General features: G+C 31.3%; 1 protein-coding gene across 1 annotated transcript; it reads right to left on the bottom strand.

Annotated features, from left to right (window-relative positions):
• Window positions 1–4,705: 4,705 nt before the first annotated feature.
• On the bottom strand, window positions 4,706–9,394 carry LOC108915955 (extensin). The gene is made up of 2 exons (XM_018722119.1): window positions 9,293–9,394; window positions 4,706–6,048 (listed from the first exon to the last, which is right to left on the bottom strand). Exons 1-2 carry the CDS (start codon window positions 9,302–9,304, stop codon window positions 5,164–5,166), a joined length of 897 nt encoding a protein of 298 aa, XP_018577635.1. The 5' UTR covers window positions 9,305–9,394; the 3' UTR covers window positions 4,706–5,163.
• Window positions 9,395–16,364: the final 6,970 nt, after the last annotated feature.

Genomic DNA, 16,364 nt, shown 5'->3' with positions numbered 1-16,364 from the left:
GGTAAGTCGATGCATTCCTTGCAGGAGATTATAATACAACTGATTTGTGATACATTTCCTTAATATGCCATTTTCCGAAAACGCTTAGTTTCCGATCTACAGAGTTTTAAAGTTTTAATTAAAAAATGCAAATTTAAAAATATTGCGAAAACCGCTCAGAATATGAAATAATAATATGATAAATAATGAAATTTTACAGGCTTTGACAGTTAACAACAATACACGTTTTACGATAAAAATATTATTTTCAGTTTCAACAGTGGCGTGCGCACAGGCACGTCTCTGGATATTTTTAAAGAAAAAAAATTATACGCCACTGATTTTTCTTAAAATAAAAATTATTTTTGAATTCCTTGTTCAATTTGGAAGAGAAAAGGTATCTCGACTGTTTTTCTTATGAAGCACCGTTTTCGAGTAAATAAATTAAAATCGATTTATTGCATGGCGTAATCCGGTTTCAATAATTTGAAAAATAGCAGAAATTATGCACTCAGTTTTTTTTGTATGAATTTTATTACAAAAAAATTATTACTCCTCATAGTTAACAACGTAAGTCTAAAAAAATTTATCAGTTTTTAGATTCACTATTCACTATCTTAAACAGAATTTAGCAGATTGGCTGTGCACTCGTTTTTATTATTGTTTGATAAAATTAATAATAGGTGTCACTTTAGTAATAACGTGTTGTAATATATTGTTGTTAACTGTCAAAGCCTGTAAAATTTCATTAACATATTCTGAGCGGCTTCCGCAATATTTTTAAATTTGAATTTTTTTATTAAAACTTTAACACTCTGTAGATCGGAAACTAAGCGTTTTCGGAAAATGGCATATTAAGGAAATGTATCACAAATCACTTGTACTATAACCTGCTGTAAGGAATGCATCGGCTTACCAAACACCCTGTATATTCAAATATTTTCACGGTCAAAAAGATTATATTTTCTTGCATAATTTTTGTTAGGAAAACGTTTTGCTACTTCCTTCCTTGACACCGATATTCTTATAAATATGAAAATCATATTAGGTGTAAATTGGATAAGTACTTCCATTCACAGGATATAAAATTACGGCGCATTAGGGGCGAGTGGAACAAGTTCACGAACGAAAAAAAAAAAATAATTTTACCTCGATTTGCAAATGTTTCTTCTTCTATGTTGATCGAAAAGGAACCAAGCACCAATTTGAAAATGCATTAATTCATAAAGGAGGACATCATTTATTTTGCATAAATAAAATCCACTCTGGTGATAATTTGGTGGATGATTCCTTTTCCGATAAAAAAAAATAATAATTTTGTCAATTTAATTTAAAACGAAACATAATACAGCAGATTATTTTTTACACATGAAATGTGAATAAATTTCCGTTTTACTTCAATTCTACTTATTTAAAACGGCTTTTATTACATAGGATACGACTTTTGTCAAGAATTGTGTTATTATTAGTTCTTTATTTAACTTACAGCATTTAGTGGAAAAATAATTTTAAAATGAAGTAGGTATGTATTTATCAAAATGTTATTAATATCTAATTATCATTTATTAAATTTTTTATAAATTCGTCCATTACGTAAATTTATTATACGTAATATTTCGTTTAAATTTTTTATAATTCTTTTCTACCCATTTTCATAACATATTTTTCAAAATTATTTTTTTTAATTCTAATAGTTATTGCTAACTTAAACAAATGTTTAGCACTACAAGTGACAGTTTGAAAAATATAACCACTGGGATTTTTCAACATATCTCTAAACCTACCTCACTTAAACATATTAAAAATTTTTCTACTTATTTTTTAAATATTTGTACCTCTAAACGAATAAGGAGGACAAAACAATTTTTTAAAAAATGACATCTTTTGGTGGTGAAAATATTTGTGAAAACCGTGAGAGAACAAATGTTAGTTAGTAACTTTACAGCCCCTACAGAATCTAAAAATTATATAATTTTGGAATAAAACGGACTCTATTTAGTTTTAATGTCACATTTAGTGTCAAAATGGTACCTTGAAGATAGAAACTGTCAGGGGCCAACAATTTAAATTATCTGCTCCCATTATAGTAAATAGACTATTAATACATTGTTTTTAAGAAGGTAAGTGGATTTTACCGTAGGAGTGGAAGTTGCTATGGACAACGGGAGGTAAGTGAGGTAACTTACCTCCCTAGGGATTTCTAGCTATAAATGCATATATTTATGAACAAATAAATAGAAATATTTGACGAACATTACATTTTATTAATTATTATGAATGAATATTTATAGTAATTGTACAGTTTTTACATTTAGTAACATTTATTAAATCTGGATAATTATTCCCCTCACGTTTACTAATTGTCACATTTTTCTCAAAATGATTTGACCGCTCCATTTCACCGGAGCCTCAATATTATCTAACTGATCCATTAAAACAGCATGATGAGACGTAATACTAGAACCTAGAGTTGCTGTCATTGTAAAGAATCCTGTTGGCTATTTCATTTTTGTTACTTAAACTGTCAGCAACATAACTTTCTGCAATTGTAGCTAATTTTCACTCACCATGTCCCTTGATTGCTAATATATCAACTCATGTATTAGTCAGTAACGTTGCCGATGTTCTTCGGAATAAATGGCCTGTAGGTATATGTTTTAGAATGTTCTAGTTTCAAAAACTGTGCAATCTTATTAGGAGTCATAGAAAGGGTATTCTTGCCGACTAGTTGGTTCTAACATCTACCTGCTTGATAGCGCATAAAAAAGCGTGAAATTTCAGTTTTAATTTCCAATCTAATCTTGATATATTTCTTGAGATTTTCTAGGTGAAAAACAGAACCCAGACGAGCAGTAATTGTAAATGAACGTGACATACCATTTTTAGAATTTGGAGTTGTAACTACAATAATGTCATCGAAATTTTTGAAATTGACGTTGTTCAAAGTAAGTTTGAACAACCCATCAGAACGGCATGCTCCTGCAATGCCCAAGACCGTCACTACATTCATTATTCAAAAATAACTATTAAATGTAAAAAAACTCACTATATACAAAATCAGTTACAGTAACGAATTATTCATTAGAACACGTCATATACTTATAAAGTATTTTCATTTAAGTATTGAAAACGTCAGTAGTCTAACTATAAAAAAATCCATAACTAACAAAAAAATACATCCTGTTTTCGAAATTCTTTTGTGAAGTCAGAGTGAGGTATTGAATTTTATTTTTTAAATATATAAATTTCATTGCTAATTTTGACATTACTATAAAGTTGTTTGCTTAAAACTGCCATAAAGTAATACTGGACTGCTTTTATTACTGTATATGTTTTCACTTATTGTTTAATAAAAAAAACTTACCGTACTAAAAAATATTTGAAAGTAATTCTGTTACCTGCATTTCCGTAACGCTGAACCATGAATTCTAACATGCTATTTGGAAAAAGTTATCCTTGAACTTCGTAAATCAGTTTTACCGTATTGATAAAGTTGTAATGTAAGTAATCAATATGTAATGACCAGATTAAAAAAAATGAAATGCTTGTAAAATATACTAAGTACAATGTTCTTTTACCTTTCAGTAAATTCTGTATAATTCCTTCAGCTGACATTAAATATCTATGTAATCCAGTTACTAAAAAATAAAAACATAATCGTAAGTAAGTTTAGTATCTTTACTCAATGGGTGGTCTGATTGATTCCGTGACTATCATCGTACAAAAGTTGCATTTAGTAAATTTCCTTGAACCAAATGCAAATTTAAGGGCGCATCAAATTTCAAATCTATTTTTCGATGTGCAGGTTATTGAAATCACGATTTTTGTGCCTCCAATAAGACAATTTAGTTTTATAAATTATGCCTATAAAATACTGAGCAACAGTTTCTTCTTTGACTAAATTTCCTGAATTCTTCACATGCTAACGAACAATTAGAAAAGTTAAATATTTACATAGAATACGTACTTTAGCTATCCTTATACATACGAGTACAGTTTTGTTAAATTTAAATAATGGAAGCTAGAATTTGATACTGTTTGAAGGCGAAAAGTACAAACATTGTTTTTATCTGAAAATTTGGAGGAAACCATCTTTATACCATATATTTCTTCATTCATTGCATGATATTTTTAAACAATATAATAATAATATAACAAATTTTTGTAAAACAAGCTATTTATGAATGTATATTTGGTTGCCTAAGTGTAAAAGTGAAACCATTATTCAGCACCAACAAAGCTTCTAAAAATTTTATAATCCGTACGCCACATAAAATTATAGTGCTCTGATTCATAATAATTCTATTTGCCGTTCCTTGCATTTCCTATTTCTATTGGCAATACTGAAAATTCCAGAAATATCTGTGCAGTTCTCCATCCATTCTAATAACACGTTAATAGATTGCAAACAGAAAAACTAGTTCAGTAGGAGTTTGCAGGTTGGGATTGCATTCCAACGTTATATTCAAGGCTTTCCTGACTCCACCCAATTGTTAGAAATAGGCATAACGCTGCAAAAGACATTGAGAATTCCTTCTTTATTCTGCCCAGGGTAATTATAAAACTATTTCTTTGAAAGGTGGAGTAACAAGCATGTAACAATGGTATATTTATAAGTTAATTTAAATGCCAAATCTCGAATATCTTTGAGTGTTTAATCTACTTTTGGTCGACGATAATTGGAATAATTGTTAGATCGATATCTTAGTAGGACATAAAGACAGAATTAAAATAGTAGAGTCTCTTTATTTCTTATCACACACACACAGATAAACTTACATCTACTGTACAATGCAAATGGCAGTACACTGTATTTTGTATCTACCAAAATATCTTAGTAAACAACAACAATCGTCAACAAGTTTATTAGTAAATCGGTGATGACTGTACCGTTTAAACTTTATGTTACAAGTCACATTAGTTAACAAGACTAGTAGGGTAATCTTAGTATAAATATAAAAGAAAATGGTTAAAATACGGGTCTAGCTAAATTTATTTTTTTTTTTTTTCACATAATTTAGAAAATTATTTACAGCAATAAGTACAAAGATATATCAAGTGAGTATTTGGCACAGGATTTCAGACAGTTAAAATATACAAATAGATAAACAGAAGGAAATTCTCTTTGTACCTGTCAAAATCTTAAATTCAACTGATTGAACCTAAAATTATAAATCTTACATTTTATCTCTTGTATTGCACCGAGTAAGATCCAGAATTTATATCCACGTTGCTAGCGGGATGACCATGGAAGGATGGTCCGTAGTTGTTATAAGATGGTGGTGGATTGTTGTTGAATCCATAATTTGATTGAGGTCTGTACACGGGTTGTGGTGGTGGAGGAGGTGGTGGAGGGGGTGGTGAATAATAAGATGGAGGGTTATAGGCCGGTTTCGGTGGATTGTAAGAGGGTTGAGGTCTATACGCGGGTTGAGGTCTAAAGGAAGGTTGAGGTTTGTAGGCAGGTTGTGGCCTATATGCTGGTTGGGGCCTGTATTCTGGTTCTGGGGCATATGGCTCAGGCTCAAAGGCTGGTTCAGGATAAACTGGCTCTGGTCTATAGGCAGGTCTGGGTCTAGCTGGTTGTTTGAAAGATCCGAAAGAGTCGAAATCAAAATTGTCATCTTGGTAATTGCTTACAGGTCGTTCGTAGCTTCTTTGGGGAGCTGGCTGATTGTGTGGATCATTCTTGTAGTAATAACCGGGATCTTCTCGGTACTGACCATCGTCTTCTTCATCTGGGGCTAACGGTCTTGCAATGGCTTCTGTGTTCACTCTCAGAGTGGGTGGTGCAACTTGGATTTCATTACCGGCAGGTTCGAATCCTCTTCTGCTTGCACCGTACTCCACTTCTCTTAAGGCACCTGTGTCATCAATGTATCCGTATTTACCGTATACCTCGCCATCTGGGTATTTAGTTTCTATCTTGAATGTACCGTCGGCTGCTTCATATCCATAGGTGTACGAACCGTCCTCGTTCTGTTTGTCGATTTGCTTCAGAATTGGAACCGGGGTGGTGTATTTGTTGTCGGCAGCTGCAGCTACGGTGATCACCGCGGCTACGATGACCTGAAAAATAATTACCATCAATTAATTTCAGAGTTAAATACAAAGATATGTTCAAACGGCATTTCGGTACTAAGTGCCACTAAATAGATAAAACCTGATACATTTAAATGTATATCGCATTTACTAACTTTTGAAAGTGTAAAATTGTGTAACAGTTTGAACTAAATACCTGTTTGGAATCTTATAGGTGTTTAATATTTAAATTATTCTAAAGCCATGGACTCATATTTTCAAAAAAATGTATTATATGTGTAAACTTATATTGTTTACAAAACATGCTACTTCTAGTGCTTCTTGAATGTAGAGTATGTGATGAAACTGAAAAATGATAGGAGAAATTGACTTAAGAAATGTGGACGTCCTCGAGATATTAGTAACTGTAGTATATGTTACAATAATTCTAGTAGGGTCACTTGCTAAATTGTAATTAGGAAGTACAAGAGTACATGGAAGGTTTCAAATTACAAAAAAGTTAATATAAAATGCCTCCATTTAGCACCTCGTCATTATAATGATGTTCATTGAAATAAAAATATCTTAATGTCAGTTTATAGTGTTCAGATTTGATCTAGAACACTTCAGTCATTTTAGTAGCCACATTTAATTCAGGGATGATTTTTGCAGGAAATTTTTATAAAGCCTAGAATGTACAAATTGTGTAACTTTTTGTTTCCGTTAATAAATTTCTGAGCCTTGAAGGTACAGGGTGATTCACTATATTTTGACTCCCCTCCATTAACTTTTTTTCGTTTTTAGAGTTATAAAAATGTGAAATACAAAACTTCCACGATTTTTTATGAAGTTTTCGAAAATGATAGTAGAAAAACTAAATCTCACTAATTAGGTCGCGAGAGGCCCAATTACTTATGGACAATATTATATGGTAGGCCGTGACAGTGACAGGTATTATCATGACAACAGTATTATTATGTGAAATTTCGTATTATTATTTTATAAAAATATTGTCATGACATTACCTCATGCATAAATGTTTATTTGATTTTGAAAGATTAATTAAATTAAAAATGAAAAAAATACAGCCTTTAAATTTAACTTCATTTTCTTCAATTAGGGAATAGTGTCTGCAATAATCGATATTGTAGACACGATTTTTATCTAGAACGCTTCGTTAAAATGACACAGGGTGTTAAACTTCAAATAATATTTTAAATTTTTTAAATAATTTAAAAACATGTATTTTTGTAAACATTATCCAAAATCAGACGGCTTTTACTAAAATTTATATGCTTCAGTGGCGGAGATACAGGGCATATTTTTCTAAATAAAATAATAGGCAATACTTTACCGTAACAACCATGATATTTTCGGATTCGTCTTCCAATTTTCTACAAATTACTACTCTCTTATGATTTTCGAAAAAGTCGGATTTTCGAGTAAAACTTAAAAGATTAACAGACAACACTTATGTACTTAAATGACATGATAAGCACTAATAATTCGGTTATTTACTCGAATAAAGGAATTAATAACATTAGTCATCATTTTAACGATTTTATTTGAGTAAATGCTCAAAAATACCTCCATTTCCAATTTTAATTTGTTCGAAATTTATTGTTGCTTGAATCTGATGAAATGCATTATTTATCCATTCTTCTAACTGCTCAAGTGTATTGATTTCTTCACTGGATACCAGCCATATAACAGCACTCCTCAAAAAGAAATTTAGTAGGTTGAGGTCCGGTGTTTTCAGTTCATTTTTTAAGTTTTACTCGAAAATCAGGCTTTTTTAGATAAACATAAGAGCGTAGTAATTTGTAGAAAATTGAAAGACGAATCCGAAAATATCATGGTTGTTACCGTAAAGCAGTGGCGTACTATTTTATTTAGAAAAATATTCCACCGATACCCTATATCTCCGCCACTGGAGCATGTAAATTTTAGGAAAAGCCCTCAGATTTTGGACAATGTTTACACAAATACAAGTTACCTACCAATTTCAAATTACTAGTTTCTAATTATTTAAAAAATGAAAGATATTTTTTGAAGTTTAACACCCTGTGTCTTTTTAATGAAGTGTCCTAGATAAAAACTTTATAGGAAACACTCCCCTTAAAATTCACCAAAGAATACGAGGATTCATTTTTGGTCACCATTTGTGAATCACCCTGTATATATTTACCAGTAGCTACAATTTTTTAGGCATGCTTACCTACTGTTAACGACAACATAATTATTCCGCCTTTCAAAGTAACTTACTGAAACCAATACAGCATTGTATTTATGCAAATTAATAAATTAAGGTCAATTTTAGTCTGTACATTTTCAAAATTCCTTCTAGTTACTGACACATACACTGAAAATAAATTTTCTTTATTTCAAGTGTTAAAACAAACAAGGAACTAGTTTTTATGTACAAAAGGGAGCGTTTAACGCTTAAAAACTTACATAAAGAAACAACCTTGACATCCAATTTAAAATGATTTGCATGTTAATATTTATAGAACAAATAATTAACTCGATAATAATACATGTCTCTAGCGGTTTCATTTGAGATTTTTGAGGTAATTTTTTATGTCTTCAAGGTAACTACGGTACAGGTAACCGTATATATTGTCGTATAATAATTTGCATATTGTTATTTGCTAAGGAACTATTTCATTTTATGCTTTGTAATAACCAAGTGACTGTATAAACGTAACAATATTTAAATGTATTCACAAATTTCAGTAGGTACACATGAAAATATATTTATAATAAGTAGGATTCGTTTTCAAAAATTGATAAGTATCAGTATTTTATTCACAGTAAATTATACAAGTACAATAAACGATGTTTTACAATAAAATACAAATATATCCCCCTTCAAATCTTAAGTTTTGATATGAGTATATATTAAAGCTACTTATATATTAAATATTTAAAAGAAAATTATTAAATGCGGTTCTAGAATCCAAGTCCAAATAAGCTCATGTCTGTTCCGCAACTTCTCCATTTTTCGAAATTAAAATAAATATATTACGTGAACAACCACTATTATGTAAATGTTTCTTAAAAATCTGCAAGTTTAAATATTAATTTTGAGGCTATGAAAAAAATGTGGTAATTTTTAAATAAGACAATCATTGTTTAAAAATCCAATTCACTTAATTTTTTATTGTATGTTTTGAGAGAAAAAAATGATGTAGGTATTATAATAACCAGTACGCGTCATTGCTCGGAAAATATGTCTTCACTGATTTCACTGGCACTTTTCCACGAAAATGTAAACAAACACTATACTTACAAAGAACTTCATCTGCACCGGCACTAGTGGTAATGAGATAAAAGAGGTAAACAGCCTCGCCTTACTTATGGCGTGGCTTATATAGTTTATATCCCCACATTTACAATATAACAAGGTTACAAAATAATCTACTGTGTATCTCAATTTTCATATTTCACCGCTGAAATGCTTATGAATGGAGATGATATTTGAAATATTCTAGATTTTCCTAAGTCGGTAGATCCTGTACGATCTCAAAGGATCTAAGTACTTTGACTGGCAGCAGGAGTACAGCTAATTATGTGATCAGATATGGGTGGTATCTTGATAGAAAAGGTTAGATTCTCATATACGGAATCTTTCGCATATATTTTCCTTAGTTAATCTCTGTTATTTTTGAAATATAAAGGCAGTTATAGAAGGTATTAAAGTTTATTAGTAGAAGAGTAATTATGTTATCATTTAAATATGGGTGGTACTTTTACTTAAAGGTTAGATTCTTGTGTAAAGAATGTATAAAAATGGGTATTAATTTATTTTTTTTTTATAAATTTCCTTTAATTATTACCCTTAGCGTAGCCTTTTTAAAAGTGCATATTTATTAAAAAAGTAATAATTTTTAAATATAACTATTCAACGTAAATTCTAGAAAGAAAGTTTAGAAGACAAAAATAAAAATTATTTGTCCCTAAATCGATAGAAGAATTATTTTTCTTTAAAACAATTTTTAGATTTTGACTGCATTACTAATATAATAAAACATTACTTACTTAAAAACCTTAACGTATTCGTAAATGACTCATAGGGTATATCCTGAATGTCTGCTTTATGTGTTTATAGCCTTCTGACCTTAACTGAAATCTGATTGCTGCTAACAGTATACAGGAGGAGGCCACACTGAATATTTTTGTTTAATGTTTGAAATTTGAAGAATATTTTAAAGTTGGAATGTCTCTACTAAACATAATTTTTTATACACCTTCATAAAATTGTATCAATAAAATAATTATTATATTCTAATGTAAATGTAATAGGATCTGTAAAATAATGTACCTACTACAGGAAGTACTATTAATACCAAATTGAAGTATGAAAATATTGATAGGAGTATTGTTTAGTTATTTATTTATGATACAGTTCTTGTTTTTCTCTTTAGTCGTTGGATATTTTGTCAAAAAAAATTTAAACACTTAATGACATAAACCCTTGTGCCAAACGTCAAGACAAGGGTTATTTTTATGAAATTAGTTTTGCGTAATCAAAAATCTTATAATGAAAAAGTAGACAAATATAAAATACAAAATTGTTTCGATAATAATCAACTTGTTTTCGTCTTCTGAACAAAACATATTGACATTTCGCTCTTAATTATTTTTGATAGTGTAAATTTTTTTTGCCTGTTTTCATAGTTGGAAATATCATGTGATGTACCTATTTTCTATTATTGCTTACTTCATCGGTCAGAACGAATCTATGTCTCTTTCAATATTCTTTAATTAACTATTTTGCTTCTCCAAAATTTTGGCTAAGCCACATTGAATTATTGTATATGACGGTTTTCCCAAGTGTGCAAATTAATTTCTCAAATTCTTGTTTTGCAATATAACATTTATGCTCGTCTATTCTAATATTTATTGGTCGAGAGGTCTCTCCAATAAAACTTTGATTATGTTCACAAGTTTGCTATTACCAAAATTTGTTGAATTTTGAATATCATTATTTGGGAGTGTTCGATAAAAAAGTTCGTAAGTGTTTGTTGCCTGAATATCTATTCTAATGTTAAGTTTGTTACCTATTTATCTTAATTTTGAAATTCACGATATACAGGGTGTCCCACCGTGAACTACGTCGATCGATATCTAGGAAAGTAGTGCTCCGAAAAATTTGAAAATTTGGCAAACATGGCTATGTCCCAGGGGCGAACACAACTAAAATATCTAGAACTCTCTAACGCTTCAGGTTATACCGGAACGAGACACCAACTTCTTTATTTTAAAAAAGCAGCAGATTCTCTACATGTTCTTGAAATTACTTTATCACATTTTCCATAAATAACAAACAAATTAAAATAATCCTCATTAGTATAATTTAAACGATGTCTAGACATTTGTATTTAAATTTTCAGCAAAAATTATTCAGACATAACAATAATTTGACAACTAACTTGACAAATGTCATATTATTTTAATTGTTTTTGGAGTGTTTTTGGACATGGCCAATTTGATAACAGGTCTGATACGAAAAAAACTGTCCAAAAAATAGAAAATTGCAAATATCTCTCAAAGTAGTAACGGCAGCCCTAACAATGATTATATGGCTTGGAAGGAAATTTCAATCTGCATACGACAGAGTAGGGTGTTCCATTTAAGTTAACAGAGTTATAGCTGTTTCAAGTTATCAAAATGTAACGGCAAAAATGAAACACCTAGTATTAAATGTTTTAATTTATTAGTATACCATAATCTAGTGTTACATTTGCCCTTTATAGGTACTAAAAATCCGCTTGATATTAAGCTCCTGAAAAGAGTTACTAGCATCTCCGTGGATTCTTGCAGATGTCAAATTTTTTCTTTAAAAATTAATATCACAAAATCTATAACTCCTAAGTATAGGGAATATTTAATAAAGTGGCCTTCAAATTTTACGTAGTATTCAAAAATGCAGTAATATATAGGGTGTTCCATTTAAAATAACGAACTTGGTGTCGACTTCCGGTATAACCGGAAGTGCTGGAGAGTTCCAGATATTTTAGTTGTGTTCGCCACAAGGACATTACCATGTTGGCCAAATTTTCAAATTTTTCGGAGCAGTGCTATCCTAGTTATCGATCGACGCATTTCCCGGTTGGATACCCTGTATAGAGATGTGTATTACATATTTCTCGGCTTTTTACACTGTGAGATTTTTAGTCAAGTAATTGATTCTTTTGACATAAGGGTTTATTTCATTTATTTTTAACAAAACAAGAAGAAAAAAATTTAAAATATTGGTTAAATTGTATTCCTTGTTAAAATAATATACAGGGTAGCCCATCGAAAACGTACCGCAAGGCATTACAGGGTAGTAAAGAACTTTTCGGCAAAATCCAAAAATAGGTCAAATTTGTTTCTGAGGGGGACAACTTTTGGCTCAAAAATCATACCAAAATCTTCAACCCCCTAAGTGGGGGTGCTATCCCCTAAATTTTTTCAAATGGGAATGGGGGTCAAGTGGGGGGTCATTAGAAAGGGCTTTTAATTCTCTATACATCGATTCTTACTTTTTGAAAATCGATTCATTATTTTAGAAAATATGCAGCTTTGAAAATACGAACAATATTTTTGACGAGAAATGCGAAAATCGATTTAATTTTACTTCAAAACTTACGGTATTAGTCAAGTAAATGCTGAAAATGTTGTCCGCCAACTTGCATACAATGATACAGGTTGTCTTCAAACCGTTGTCGAACATTCTGGAGCACTTGCGGTGTTACTTCGCGACATACATTAATGATTCGTCCTCGCAGATCTTCCAAGGTATCAGGTGGAGTGCTGTAAACTTTGCTTTTAATGTGCCCCCAGAGAAAGAAATCTAAAGGATTTAAGTCGGGTGACCGAGGGGGCCACTCAATTGCACCTCTTCGTCCTATCCAGCGTCCTGGAAACGTCTCATTTAGGTAATTGCGCACATTGAGCGAGTAATGTGGAGGAGCTCCGTCTTGCTGGAAAATCAGTTCGTGTTCATTGTAAGCAGGGTCGTCCTCTATGATATTTGTTAGAGCTGGGTCGATGACATTTTGTAGTAAATCCAAGTACATATCGCCTGTCAAATTTCCAGGAAGGAAAAAAGGACCTACAATGGAATTTCCAAAAATACCTGCCCATACATTCAACTTCTGGGGGTGTTGGGAGTGTGTCTCATGGAAAATCCTTGGATTGGTATCAGCCCAGTAACGACAATTATGGCGATTCACTAAACCATTCAAGAAGAACGTACACTCGTCCGAAAAACACACATTAAAGAGGAAATTATCGTTTATCGCTCGTTCAGTCATTATTTCGCAAAATTGCAAACGACGATCAAAATCGTCTTCATTTAGCTCTTGCACTAGCCGAATCTTATAAGGATGGAATTTGTATTTTTTTAATATTCGTTGGACACTTGTACGACTCACTCCTGTCGCAGTAGCCAATTGCATTGTACTCAGCGTACTATCCATTGCCACTTGCCCCAATACCGCTATTTCCGTAGGTTCATTTAGTACCGGATTTTCAACCTGCCTCTTTTTGTTATGAACGGAGCCAGTTTCGCGAAATTTGGCCACCAATTCGCGAACAATTTTTCCAGACGCATGTTTCTCAGGATGCCGTTGGTTGAACAGTTCGGCGACCCGATTTCCGCATTCATTGTTTTTGAAAAAAAGCTCAATAATTTCTACTCTTTCTGGAATTGAGTACACCATAATTAATCAATTTAAAAGACTCGGCAGTATTGGTACTCTTCAACTACAAGTCACAAGACAGTTATCTAGCAACTTCTTGTGGCCTATCTAAATACGAAACAAAAAGCGGACAATTTTTTGCTCACCAAAATCAGGCTAAAGAATTCGCAAATCAGAAAAAAAAACAGCGAATTCTTTTGAAGGAATTTACCAAGCTAATACCGTAAGTTTTGAAGTAAAATTAAATCGATTTTCGCATTTCTCGTCAAAAATATTGTTCGTATTTTCAAAGCTGCATATTTTCTAAAATAATGGATCGATTTTCAAAAAGTAAGAATCGATGTATAGAGAATTAAAAGCCCTTTCTAATGACCCCCCACTTGACCCCCAAGTGCATTAATCGGCAGTAAGTAGAGATCAATTGAAGCATTTTAAAGGGTTGATAAGGGATGATGCACCAGAATTTTTTAACCCGTTTACGGACTTACAAAATTATTAATTTTATGGCGAATTTAATTCTAAAACTTTTCTTACTCTTGTTTTTAAAAAACTTTGTCGTTTTCAACAAAAACACGAACAGCTAAAAATACTGTAGCTGTGTTATTTAATATCATCGAAAATTCAAAAGTTGGCTATGTATTTAAACGTCAAACTTAATTATCAAGGAAAAAAGTTGGAATAAGAATAATTTAACAAAAAAACAAACAACTTAAACAACAGAAATGACACAATTTGCACTGATAAGTAGTTTTAGAAATTGTTCAAAATGAACACCGTTTTCGCTAATGCATAAATTTATTCTTCGTCGAAAATTGAAGTCTACTCTATCCAATGACTGTTGATTGTTTCTAATGAATGCACATTTATCCATAATGCGATTCCACAATTCTGCTCGAGACGCAACTAGCGAGGAATACACAAATTCCTTTAACGTTCGTCAAAGAAAGAAGTCACATTTGTTGAGGTCTGGTGATCCTGGAGGCCAAACTTGTGGGCAATTATTTCCTCTTCCAATCCATTTATATTGGTGGTTAAAAAAGTCTCTAACAATATTACTAAAATGAGGGGGTGCTCCATCATGCATAAACCACTGTTCCAGTCTGAGTTGTAGTGGCACCTTGTCAAAATTAAATAACTTTTTTTCCTGATCGTCAAGTTTGACGTTTAAATTCATAGCCAACTTTTGAATTTTCGATGATACGTAGTATTAGTTATTCGTGTTTTTATTGAAAAACGAGTCTTTTGAAAACTTACAAGTGTAAGTAAAGTTTTAGAATTAAATTCCCCATAAAATAAAGAAATAATTTTTTAAATCCGCTCACGAGTTTAATGGTGCATCATCATTTATCAACCCTTTAAAATGTTTCAGTTGAGCTCTACTTACTTATTAATTAAATTTGGTTTTTCTAGGCATGTAGCATAGTATTTTTAAAGGCAAGTTGCGTTTAATCACCATATTTTGGGTTCCCCTACATACCCCTGCTCTGTGTCGGATCTTATGCGAAACACCCTGTATATACGCACATGTCAAACGATACTAAAAGTATAAATTAGTATCGGTTTTAATGTTCTATGCATACTGATAAACCTTTAATTAAGGAAGTGCCATGCCTAAATATTATAAAAGTTATCAAAACTTATTTGCAATCTAAATTACTTTCCATTGTCAAAAATTATAAATATCTAGGTACTCTACATTTCATGTCAAATTGAGAATTACGTCCTCCTGATTACAACTAAATTGTACAATTTTGTCTATGGTTTATTTAAATGAAAATATTTTATTAAACCTGACATTTTATTCCGATGAAGCATGGGAACATTTATGTAGTTATGTAAATAGTCAGAATTACAGAAAATCTGCATAATTTTATTGAAACATCATTACATCCTCAGAAGATAGGTTATCTAGTTTCAAGAAGACGGATAATAGGCCCAATTTTTTTCCGTGAAGTAATAAATGGAGAACGATACATTTTACAGCATGCCCTGGAATTAATGCATGGCAATGAATTGCAGCATGGGTATTTCCAAAAAGAGGAAGCCACAGCACATACTGTAGTAGGTACAAACTATATATTTACGAATTTTATAGTAATCACGGGGGGTTTGTGGCCTGCTCGAAGCCCTGATCTCACAGCTTTAGACTTTATCTGTTTGGCCATACGAAAAATGAGATTTTTAAAAATTCCCTCACACGCTTCAAGAGCTGGAAGCACCAATTGAACATGAAATAAGCATTATAACACGAAATAAACTTAAGCGAGGTTTTTGAGTACATGAAGCGTTGAGTAAATTTGTATTTGAAAACGAAGGTGATCATTTTGAACATCTATTATAAATTTGATTTATATAATAAGTTTTCGTAACGTGAGTAAACAACTTTCTGTTTATTGAAATAAATTAATATAACACCGAAAATTTTTGTATTTTATTAATTTTATTTTGGTTATCTCCGAATGAAAGTGGATTACAAAAATGCCTATATTTTTAAAGCTTCTTCAACCAAAAAATACTTTTCAATATAGAATAAGGCATAAATTCAAAATATCTTAGAGTATTATTATTTTGTAAAGAAACATGTCAAAAAATGTTTTTCTTTTCTACTGAAAAATGTACTGAACACGTTTTGCAGATAAAGTTCAATGTTTGTAGATAAATGTAATATGTACT

Source organism: Anoplophora glabripennis, unplaced genomic scaffold, assembly GCF_000390285.2.
Source record: "Anoplophora glabripennis isolate ALB-LARVAE unplaced genomic scaffold, Agla_2.0 scaffold1572, whole genome shotgun sequence".
Classification (NCBI taxonomy): Eukaryota; Metazoa; Arthropoda; class Insecta; order Coleoptera; family Cerambycidae; genus Anoplophora; species Anoplophora glabripennis.
The sequence above is the reverse complement of the archived record's forward strand: the minus strand, read 5'-3'. Positions and strand labels throughout refer to the sequence as shown.